Genomic DNA, 12,198 nt, shown 5'->3' with positions numbered 1-12,198 from the left:
CCTCTTTTCACCCCAGGTTTATAATTTGAACAATTTTGATAGAGGACCACAAGGCAATGCTACATATCAAATATTAAAGGCCTAGGTTTTATGGTTTTAGACAAGAAGATTCTATACATGTCAATGTAAAACTTGTGACCCCCGGGGCGGGGCCTCTTTTCACCCCAAGGGCACAATTTGAACAATCTTTATAGAGGACCATTAGATAATGTCACATGCCAAATATCAAGGCTCTACGCCTTGTGGTTTTGGACAAGAAGATTTTTAAAGTTTTTCCTTTTGGTTGCCACGGCAACCAGAGTTGCATGGAATTCAATTCTTTGAACAGTTTTGAAAGGGGGCCACCCAAGGATCATTCCTGTGAAGTTTGGTATAATTTTGCCCAGTGATTTTCAAGAAGATTTTTTTAGAAAATGTTGACGGACGCACAACGGACATTGAGCAGTCACAAAAGCTCACCATGAGCCTTTGGCTCAGGTAAGCTAAAAAGCAAAATAGAGTTATGGAACAAGTGCAATGTAAGTCAGTTTATCACTGTGAGTAAGTGTTTGAAGTTTAAATCCATTCTCACCATTGGTTACTGAGATACCAGCTTACATACAAAAACAACCAAGGGGACGCATGGGTGAGTCCAATAGCTCTACCTATTCTTTGAATAGTCGAGCTAAAAATCTGAATCCTAATCAAATTAATTTCTCTTATTAAGGTAGTGGACCGTAATGACTATCTGTGATTTCCATTCATTGTCACCAAAATATTGCCTGCATGGGCTACATTTACTGCTGAAAAATGCAGAAATAACAGATGAGAATATGTAAACAAATGGAAATTGCAGACTGTCATTACTGGTCCACTGCCTTAAGAGATAACATCTGGATGTTCTGAACAAAATATGAACTACAGTCTAGGCTGCCCCAGTGATGCCTTAGACTTAGCGCCACTGCCCGAGTTATGTGACACTTACTGTTCCCACTGATGTATTGTTTTGGCCTTTAAAATGTGTTTATAGCAAGTCCCTGTCTTACATGACTAATGGCATTAAAATCTGTTACCAGGATCCAGTTAATAAATTACTACTGGTCTGTTAATAGTGACTCTTTCACAAACTATGAAAGCAATTATGATGTTATGGTCTATTTATTGACCTAAGGTTGTATTCCTTTGACTTCCAAGACTACTCCTGGACAAACTCTTCAGTCAATGAGTGAAAGAGTAGTGAGAACTTTTAGATCATATGTAGACAGTTCTAAATAAAATCTGGTGCAGACAGAACAGTTACTGATAAATGTTTATGACAATGAAAAGTAGTATTGGTTCCTATCCACAATGGATTATCAACAGGGCTGGGTACACGTACCAGAGCAGAAAAGTGTAATAATTAAGTTCTTTGACAACATTTAGAAGACTACTCTAAAATTTCTGGAATACTGTTCGGAGCAGTCAAAGGAATATGGTCTTAAAGAGGTTTTTCTTTATCAGTCAAGAGACCATCAGTTTTTCCATGGTAACTTAACATTTAGGCCAAAATGGTAACAGAATATGAAGTAGGCCATGATGACCATACATGTATATATCGTACACCTGACTCAAATGGGTACATGATTTCTAGCAAGAAGACCTCTACACAATGCTATATGACAAAATGTCTAAGCTCTAGGCATTGAGGCTTAAGACAAGAGGATGTTTAAACTTTTTTCTTTAATAAACCTATGTAAAACAAATGACCCCAGGGTAGGACCAATTTAGATAAACTTGTTAGAGAACCACTAGACAATGCAACTTACAGCACCAGACACAAAAATTTTTAATGAGTTTTCTTACACCAAAGGCACAATTTGAAACAATCATCGTAGAGGACCACTAAACAATGCTACACTGCTAAATATTTAAGCTCAAGGGCCTGAGGTTTTAGACAAGAAAGTTTTTCCTATACATTCAAGTGAAACCAATGGTGTGGCCTATTTTGACTCCAGGGGAATTATTTGAACACACTAAGCTCTAGGCCATGCAGTTTTGGAGAGCTCGATTTTTGAAGTTTTTCCTTTTGTTTACTATGGCAACTAAAATTCTGCACGGAATGGAATTCTTTGAACAACTCTGAAACAGGACCTTCCAAGGAAGTTTATCTAATCAACTTCCAACAACTGGTTTCAGAGGTGATGGCATTTGAAGAAAAGTGTGGACGATAGGGCAAAAGCATCCAGATGACAACGACGTATTTAACCAGCATCAATGTTGACAATCAAGTAATGATCATATCATGTCAATATTTAAGAAACAATAAGACAAGTTTAAAAGGCAGAAAAATCAAACAAATTATTACAAATATATTTTCTAACACATTCAGGAACAAAAACTGGCACTTACATAAGTGAGAACGGTTTCTGGTATCAAAAAATAAAAATATTTTTTTTTACATCTATTTACCTAGCGAGCATGACTCCACCGACAGCAGACTGTTCTCTGTGCAGATTGTAATCTTCATATGTAAGTATATCACCATTCCCTGCAACAAAAACAAGTTTTAAGAAAACATCAAAACCTATCCTCTAGTTGACTTAATAATAAACAAGGCAAGAGGGCCATGTTGGTTCTACGTCACTCTCCTGACCAAGATAATTTGAGCTTGTTTCTGATCAAGTTTGGTAAATGCTGATCAAGACAAGTGCAGTAACAACAAAACCATTTGAACTAACTTCAGACAAGTCTATCTAAGGATGATTCTGACAAACTTCACACAAATCTATCTACGGATGATTTCAACAAACTTGAGACGGGTCTATCTACAGACAATTCTGACAGACTTGAGACAGGTCTATCTACGGATGATTTCAACAAACTTGAGACGGGTCTATCTACAGACAATTCTGACAGACTTGAGACAGGTCTATCTACGGATAATTTCAACAAACTTGAGGCGGGTCTATCTACAGACAATTCTGACAGACTTGAGACATGTCTATCTACGGATGATTTCAACAAACTTGAGATGGGTCTATCTACAGACAATTCTGACAGACTTGAGACAGGTCTATCTACGGATGATTTCAACAAACTTGAGACGGGTCTATCTACAGACAATTCTGACAGACTTGAGACATGTCTATCTACGGATGATTTCAAGAAACTTGACACGGGTCTATCTACAGACAATTCTGACAGACTTGAGACAGGTCTATCTAACGATGATTTCAACAAAATTGAGACGGGTCTATCTACAGACAATTCTGACAAACTTGAGACAGGTCTATCTAAGGATGAGTTTAACTAACTAAAGACAGGTCTATCTACAGACAATTCTGACAAACTTGAGACAGGTCTATCTAAGGATCTAAGGATGAGTTTAACAAGCTTGAGACAGGTCTATCCACAGACAATTCTGACAAAACAAACTTGAGACGGGTCTATTTAAGGATGATTTCAACGAACTTGAGACGGGTCTATCTACAGACAATTCTGACAGACTTGAGACAGGTCTATCTACGGATGATTTCAACAAACTTGAGACGGGTCTATCTACAGACAATTCTGACAGACTTGAGACAGGTCTATCTACGGATGATTTCAACAAACTTGAGACGGGTCTATCTACAGACAATTCTGACAGACTTGAGACAGGTCTATCTACGGATGATTTCAACAAACTTGAGATGGGTCTATCTACAGACAATTCTGACAGACTTGAGACAGGTCTATCTAACGATGATTTCAACAAAATTGAGACGGGTCTATCTACAGACAATACTGACAAACTTGAGACAGGTCTATCTAAGGATGAGTTTAACTAACTAAAGACAGGTCTATCTACAGACAATTCTGACAAACTTGAGACAGGTCTATCTAAGGATCTAAGGATGAGTTTAACAAGCTTGAGACAGGTCTATCCACAGACAATTCTGACAAACCAAACTTGAGACGGGTCTGTCTAAGGATGATTTCAACAAACTTGAGACAAGTCTATCAAAGGATGATTTTAACAAACTTGAGATAGGTCTATCTAAGGATGATTTTAACAAACTCAAGTCAGGTGGATCTAAGGATGATTTCAACAAACTTGAGACAGGTCTATCTAAGGATGATTTTAACAAACTTGAGACAGGTCTATCTAAGGATGATTCTAACAAACTTGAGAAAGGTCTATCTATGGATAATTCTAACAAACTTGAGAAAGGTCTATCTAACGACGAGTTTAACAAACTTGAGATAGGTCAATCTAAGGATGAGTTTAACAAACTTGAGACGGGTCAATCTAAGGATGAGTTTAACAAACCTGAGACAGGTCTATCTAAGGATAATTTTAACAAACCTGAGACAGGTCTATCTAAGGATGATTTTAACAAACTTGAGACAGGTCTATCTAAGGATGTGTTTAACAAACTTGAGACACGTCTATCTAAGGATGAGTTAACCAAATTGAGACGGGTCAATCTGAGGATGAGTTTAACAAACCTGAGACAGGTCAATCTAACGATGTGTTTAACAAACTAAGGAAGGTCTATCTAAGGATGATTTTAACAAACTTGAGACAGGTCTATCTACAGACAATTCTGACAAACTTGAGACAGCTTTATCTTATGATGTTTCTGACAAACTTAAGGCTGGTCTACTAAAGGACAATTCTGACACACTCAAGACAGGTCTTTCTAAGCATGATTCTGACAAATCTGAGACAGGTCTATCTCAGGATGATTCTGACAAACTTGAGACAGGTCTATCAAGGGATGATTCTGACAAACTTTCACAGGTCTATCTAAAGACAATTTAAACAAACCTGCAAGATATCTATCTAAGGATGATTCTGACAAACTGGAGACAGGTCTAACTAGGGATGATTCCGACAAACTTGAAACATGGTTATTTAAGGACAATTCTGACAAACTTGAGACAGGTCTATCTAAGAATGATTTTACTTATTTATTTATTTACTTTTTAGTATTTACATTTATTAGTTATTTAATTCGTTTCTGTTTTTAGCTCTGGTGTCCCCTTAAAGTAACCAAGCATAACCATTTGAACAAGTTTGGGAGAGGACCTTACAAGGACGCTACAGACCAAGTTTGATAAAGATCCATCAAGTGGATTCATGACAGATTTTTCTACTTTCAGCTCTAGAGGCCATTACAAGGGGCCAAGTGCCCCCAATTGAACAAATTTGGGTGAGGACCTTACAATGATGCTACAGACCAAGTTTTATGATGATCCACCCAGAGTTTCATGAGAATATGTCATTTAAAGGTATTTCAATCTTTAGCTCTAGTGGTCTGTACATGGGGCCAAGCATCCCCATTTGAACAAAATTGGCGGGAGACCTGACAATGATGTTACATGTCAAGTTTGATGGAGATCCATCAGTAATTTCATGAAAAGAAGTTGTTTAAAGGTACCGGTATTTCTATTTTAAGCTATAATGGTCCGTAAAAGGAGCCAAGTGCTTCCATTTGATCCGTTTTAGTAGAGAATATTATGTTCCAGATCAAGTTTGATGAAGATCCATCCAGCAGTTCATGAGAAGATATTGTTTTAGGGTATTTCTATTTTTAGCTCTAGCAGCCCTTAAAAGGAGCCAAGTGCCCCTGACTGAACAAATTTGGTTGAGGACTGTATAATGATGCTACAAATCAAGTTTGATGAAGATCCATCCAGGGGTTCATGAGAAAAAGTCATTTAAAGACATTCCTATTTTTAGTTCTAGTGGCCTCTAATTGGGGCCAAGCATCTCCATTTGAATAAATTTTGGAGAGGACCTTATAATGATGCTACAGACCAAGTTTGATGAAGATCCATCCTTCGGTTCATGAGGAGAAGTCATTTAAAGGTATTTCTATTTTTAGTTCTAGTGGCTCCTTAAGGGGCCAATCATCCCCATTTGAACAAAATGATGAGAGGACCTCATAATAATACTACAAACCAAGTTTGATGAAGATCCATCAATTGGTTCATGAGAAGAAGTTGATTGAAGGTATTTTTATTTTTAGCCCATGCGGCGCCTAAAAGGGGCTTCAGTCTGAACAAACTTGGTAGAGGACCTTATGATGCTTCAGACCAAGTTTGATGAAGATCCAAAATGCTGTTCATAAGAGGAAGTTTTTTTTAGCAGTATGTCTATTTTTATTTTAAGCCTTCGCGGCCCCTTTAAAGGGCCGATTGTTCCCATCTGAACAAGTTTGGAAGAGGTACTTATAATGATACTACAGAGTAAGTTTGATGAGGATCTATCAAACCATTCATGGAAAGAAGTCATTTAATGGTAAATCTATTTTTTTGCTCTTGTGGCTCCTAAAAGGGGCCAAGTGCCCCCATTTGAATAAATTTTGAAGAGAACCTTATAATAATGCTACAGACCAAGTTTGATGAAGATCCTTCAAGTGTTTCATGAGAAAAAGTTGATTAAAGGTATTTTTATTTTTAGCTCAAGCGACACCTAAAAGGGGATTCCATTTGAACAAACTTGGTAGAGGACCTTATGATGCTTCAGTCCAAGTTTGATGAAAATCCATCAAGCGGTTCATAAGAAGAAGTTGTTTCACAGTACGTCTATTTTCAGCTCTAGCAGCCCCTAAAAATGGGCCACTTGTACATACTTTTGAGAGGACCTTATAATGATGCTTCAGACCAAGTTTGATGAAGATCCAACAATCGGTTCAAGAGAAGAATTTGTTTAAAGGTTTTTCTAATTTTAGCTCTGGCAGTCCCTTATAGAGGCCAACACACACCATTTGAACAAACTTTGTAGATGTCTATGGCAGGATGCTATTTACCAAGTTTGGTGTAAATCTGACCAGTAGTTTCAGAGGAGAAGATGTTTAAGTAAAAATGTTGACGCAGGACGATGGATGACCGACGACAGACCATCCACCTATACTAATAGCTTACCCTGAACAAAGTTCAGGTGGGCTAAAAAGTTTTTTCACAAATTTAAACTTTTTTACACTAAAGTAAGCAGCATAAAATATATTACCAAAGAGAGGCATTGGTGCAGCTGCCTCTGCACAATAATTAATGTATTCCCAGTCAGCTGTCCTTGTGTACCTCTGTGTCCGTGATCTGCCATGTAACTGAAAATATCAAATATTGTGAAAACATAACTACTCCTCGGCGGCCAATTTTATGGAATTAATGACTGACTCAAAGCTATAAATTAAATGCCAACTGACAAATAAAATACCCTTTACCTTAAAAAATTCAAATCCACAAAGTCATATCCCTATAAAATAGCCATCGCTGAGGAATACCTGGACAAGGATCACACCGCAGAAACTAATGTTGAATAACCAAAGGGTTATAACTCAGTGAAAACTCATCAGACCAGAACATATCATCTTCATATTTTTCAAAATACAAAACGTAAAACATAAATTGAATGCAAAAATGTGAAAACACTAAATCTTACGAAATGAAACTTGAATCTGTAAGCATGCAGCTTCTAGTGTTGAAACCATTTTATTTCATTCATACAAGTCAATGGCATCAACTAAAAGGACTTTCATAGGACCAAAATCAGTGCTACCATATTTGATCTACTGTTTTTACATACAAGAAATAATAGAAATATTTAATAGTCAATAACTGAGGGATAACACGTCTAACACTGGTATGGGTTTATCAATTTTTATTTTAAATCTACTAGCTTCGCTGTTTCAGCTTCACCAGGATAAAGAAATAATAGAATCAAAATGATATATCATAAGAGCATTTTAGTCAGTTTAAACACACTAAATCAGCTACACACAACACAAAATAATTCATTCTTGCTACACCCTCATGAAACTATCTTTAGGATTTAGATTCATTATAACATGTCCATGCCAAATACTATAATGCTTCAATAAAATGAATTACAAAATGTTCCTGCTATATATTACAATTTTAATTTAGTTGGTTTGAGTCGGTCATTAATTCCATGAAAAAAATTCACCAAGGAGTAGTTTGATTAAAACACATTCCTGCTATATATTATAACATCACTTTAAGTCATGAAATGTTCCTGCTACATACTATAATGTCATGTTTGAATTATTTAAATACATTCTTGCTATATACCATAACATCGTGTTTAAATTATTTAACATAATGTTCCTGCTATATTTTATTTTTTAAAAGATAAACTTACGGTACACATTGCAACACCCCAATCTCTAAGGTGTGGTAATATAGTATGGGCTATATTCTTGTTGTCGTAGATGCCTGTCCTCATCTTCACTGTGAGAGGAACGTTCATTACTGACTTCATACCAGTCACAATCTGTTCAAACTTTGCCTGTCGACCCATCAAAGCACTGCCTTCACCCTTTACAAAGCGAAATAACTCTATATACATATGATCTTTTGAGAAAAGCAAAATACCATTCACAAAGCAACAATTATTTTCTCATGAATTTTGTTTTAAATGGAACACATGAGATATTAAATAGTCCGCATGAGACAGTGATTTCACTGCAAATGGGAGAGCCTCTCGGCAAAACCATGATAAGACCAGTGTTTTCCCTTGACTTTTGAAAATGAGGGTCATTGTGACCCCCAATATTTCACATCTGGGGGTCATTTCCAAATTTGCGGGTCATACAGATATACCTTTAGTACTTTGAATAAAACTTTGTTTTACTAATACTAGTGATTATACAGATTGAAGTGTTTCCTCATAGAATAAAATGATAAAAATAGCTGATAGTTGACTTTTTACTTATATATGTGCTAAAATAGATTTTAAAATTGGTTTTAGTATTTTTTATCAGGCAGTGTTATAGTAGAAACTGGTGATTTGAACCATTGGGTCCTACTGTACTTTCTGCCGAGAACGTCATAAACATCGTCAGCTTGCTTTGCTGTAGAGCCATTTTGTTTCGACTGTGACTCAATGCAGACTTGGAGCGCTGGTAAAAATTACAGACTCCGGTACATACCGGATAAACTAAATTTGAATGAAAATATCTTAAATGTATATATTTTGTAACCATGGTGATACTAACCCTAACCTTTAGTCAGTATTTCATGCATATTGTACACTAAATGCATGCGGACATGCAAAAATATGCATGTTTTTTGCCGTGCGCTACAACTGATAATCACTTTCGGGCATGCACAGAAGACCGCTCCAAGTCTGCAATGAGTTACATCGTTTTGTTTCTAGTAAACAGCAGACTGGTATATCAACACAAATATAGATAATTGGTGACGCAGTCTGCATATAATTATGAAACTGAAAGTAAATTTTCAGAAAATCGCTCTTTGTACATGCTGTAAACAAAATTGGCCTGATTTAGATTTTCAAGAAATTGCGTCCACTGTGACGCACAGAATTTATTTTTATGGGTCATTTCTCAGAAAAGTGCGACTATGACGCAGGATTTGTGCATCAGGGAAAACCCTGTAAGACTCTGCAACACTGTACGACTTGGTAGGTGTGGGACTAAAACCTGGAGCCGACATGTTGACACCTAATTTCAGACAAACTAATGTCTTAAAATCAACTTGAAATTTGCAGATCTCTCAAATACCGAGAAAATATTCAAATCAAGAGCTTTTTCTATAATGTATATACATATCATTGCCTGTTTGAGTAAACTGGGTGTGTAGTTTTCACTCTCATGCAGGGCTCCAGATCTTTTTTTAAGCCAATGAGTATCTACTGATCATAATTCTTGTGAATGAATAAAATGGTAAAATCTGAACTTGACCCCAGTAATTTTACTCCTGAAAATTTCTGTTAATGAGAAAAATCCAGAAATCAGTTTTATAACATTTATTGCGAGTAACACCTGTATGTTTGAAGTTAATTTGAAATTCAGCAGTCAAAGTATTACCCACTGATGAGTGGTGGTTTTGTGTCGTACTCTACCACTGGTTCTCCATAAAGGATCACCCTTAGCAATGATTCACAATGCCTATCTATAGTGGACTTCTGAAGGTTCCTAGAGCCAGAAGAAGAATGATGTTTGAGAGATCATTTTCTGTTGGTTTAAAATATGTGTAGTCTCAGTGTTTGTGTATTTTTTTAACTCTTTGACCATCACATTTGTCTTCTGCACACTGCAATTTTTGACCATTTTAACTGACTGAAAAAACACTAGCACACCATCACTATACGTAAACAGAATGCTCACACATATGTCTGTTACAGGATACATCCAGACCATTCAGTTTTTGTTTAGGCTAGTATAAAGTAATTGCGAGCGTTTCTGTAATTCCATTTATGCTTTTATATGCATAAAAATGACCATACATGCGTATATGCATTATTTCAATGCATAATTTACGCTTATACGCATCTTATCTGGAGCGCTGCTCATGTATCACGTCATCTTGACCTTTGACCTGAATACCCCTCATAAGTAAAAGGGGTCATCTGTTGGCTAAAGGCAAATATGTTTTACAGCTATAGATCAGAAAACAGTTTAGATCTAAAGGTCACTATTATCTATGCATTTGACCTACTAACCCAAAAACACTGAGGAATCATCTACTGACCACAGGCAATCATTCTATGAAGTCTGCATGGCCAAAATATTTATCCAGCTACTTGCTTTAGGTCTTAAGGTCACTGTAACCTTGACCTACTGAGACCCAAAACAACAGGGGTCATCTACAGGCTATTGGCATTTATCCTATACAGTCTGACCACTGTGCCAAACAATCTCTATATATTGAACTGTGATACTAGATGGTCTACCGACAGACAGACAGACAGACAGACAGACAAGCTGATCAACATGAGCAAAATAATATACCCTATCTTAACAAATAAAGACATAAAATAAGCAGACAGACTTACATAAATTTTATTGGACCATAAAATAGACAGTATGCTAATTAATAAATGTGAATTCACATACCTTGTTGAATATAAGATCTATGGGACATCCACAGTTAATGTCTATAAAATCTATGTCCATTGTTTCACATATCAGCTGCGCACACCTCGTCATCGAGTCAGGATAACCTCCACATAACTTGAAGAAGAGAAGTTACAGAAGTTACTGACATGTTGTTTTTTTTTTTCGTTTTTTTTTTATTTAATGTCACATCAACACAATTATTGGTCATATGGAGACTTTCCAGCTTTTCATGGTGGAGGAGCACTCTTGGTGCCCCTCCATGCATTTTTTCATTAGGACAGGCATCTGGGTAGAACCACCCACCTTCCGCAAGCCAGCTAGATTGCTTACTCTCATTCGATGCCCAAAGTGGGACTCGAACCCATCGGTCAGGGGCAAGTGATTCGAAGTCAGTGACCTTAACCACTCGGCCACAGAGGCCCCTACACAAAACATGAGTTCCCCATGAATATTAATGATTACAAAGTATCAACTTGTATCATACCTGTACACCAAACAGATCTTCTGATTCGTGACGTTTAAGCAGTGCCCATTCTGACTGCTGACCCTGCAGCAAGTTAGTACAAACTGCCATTTCTCCACATGTTATATCCGCTCCATAACGCTTACATATACGCCTGAATGGAAGGTTGCCGACCTAAGTATGAACAAAAATTACATCTATATATAACAAGGGTAATATTACATCCTTTATTCATTACCTATATAATACATTATTTTTTTCACATTTCATTTTATCTTTTTTACTTAAGCTTTGTTAAAAATCCAGTCTTCTGTTTGTCCAAAGTTACCAAATGCAGTTCTGTGAAATTGTTAACATGTAAAAATTTAATTATCACTTTCTGCAATTATCTGCTTATATACAGCAAGTGTTAGGGTTCTATAACCCCTTTCTATCAGAAAAAAATGATATTTATTTACTTCTATTTTGTTAAGTTTAACGTCACACCGACACAATTATAGGTCATATGGTGACTTTCCAGCTCTGATGGTGGAGGAAGACCCCAGGTAACAGAAAAGAAACTAGAGGATGCTTTTGTAGAAAAGCGCATGCCTCCCCAATGCATAGTCGTATTGGCAAGAAGTCAATAGGGGACAGGAGCGAAATTCAAAGAGACACTGATGGTTGGCTGCAATAGGGATCATCTACTTGGCATGTCCAATAATAAGTTTCAACATTCTGGGCCTAGTGGTTCTCAAGTTATGAATTGGAAAAGGTTTTCTATGTTCAGGCCCCTGTGACCTTGACCTTAGCTCAAATGACCCCAAAAATGATAAGGGTCATCTACTCTTTCTTTAAGTCCTATCATCCTATGAAGTTTGAAGGTTCTGGGTCAAATGGTTCTCAAGTTATTGATCGGAAACC

The 12,198-nt window shown here is 36.7% G+C and overlaps 1 protein-coding gene across 2 annotated transcripts in view; it reads right to left on the bottom strand.

Annotated features, from left to right (window-relative positions):
• LOC123532978 (tRNA-dihydrouridine(47) synthase [NAD(P)(+)]-like) overlaps nucleotides 1-12,198 on the bottom strand; it is a 45,784-nt gene that overhangs the window by 4,909 nt on the left and 28,677 nt on the right. For both annotated transcript variants that reach the window (XM_053517377.1, XM_053517378.1), the window contains exons 6-10: nucleotides 11,317-11,469; nucleotides 10,830-10,946; nucleotides 8,111-8,287; nucleotides 6,959-7,055; nucleotides 2,428-2,506 (exon numbers count right to left, since the gene is read on the bottom strand). In XM_053517377.1, coding sequence (XP_053373352.1) covers nucleotides 2,428-2,506; nucleotides 6,959-7,055; nucleotides 8,111-8,287; nucleotides 10,830-10,946; nucleotides 11,317-11,469 — 623 coding nt within the window. The remainder of the gene's footprint in view (nucleotides 1-2,427; nucleotides 2,507-6,958; nucleotides 7,056-8,110; nucleotides 8,288-10,829; nucleotides 10,947-11,316; nucleotides 11,470-12,198) is intronic.

This window comes from Mercenaria mercenaria, chromosome 11 (assembly GCF_021730395.1).
Source record: "Mercenaria mercenaria strain notata chromosome 11, MADL_Memer_1, whole genome shotgun sequence".
NCBI classification, from domain to species: Eukaryota; Metazoa; Mollusca; class Bivalvia; order Venerida; family Veneridae; genus Mercenaria; species Mercenaria mercenaria.
This window is presented reverse-complemented; position numbering and strand designations above follow the sequence as displayed.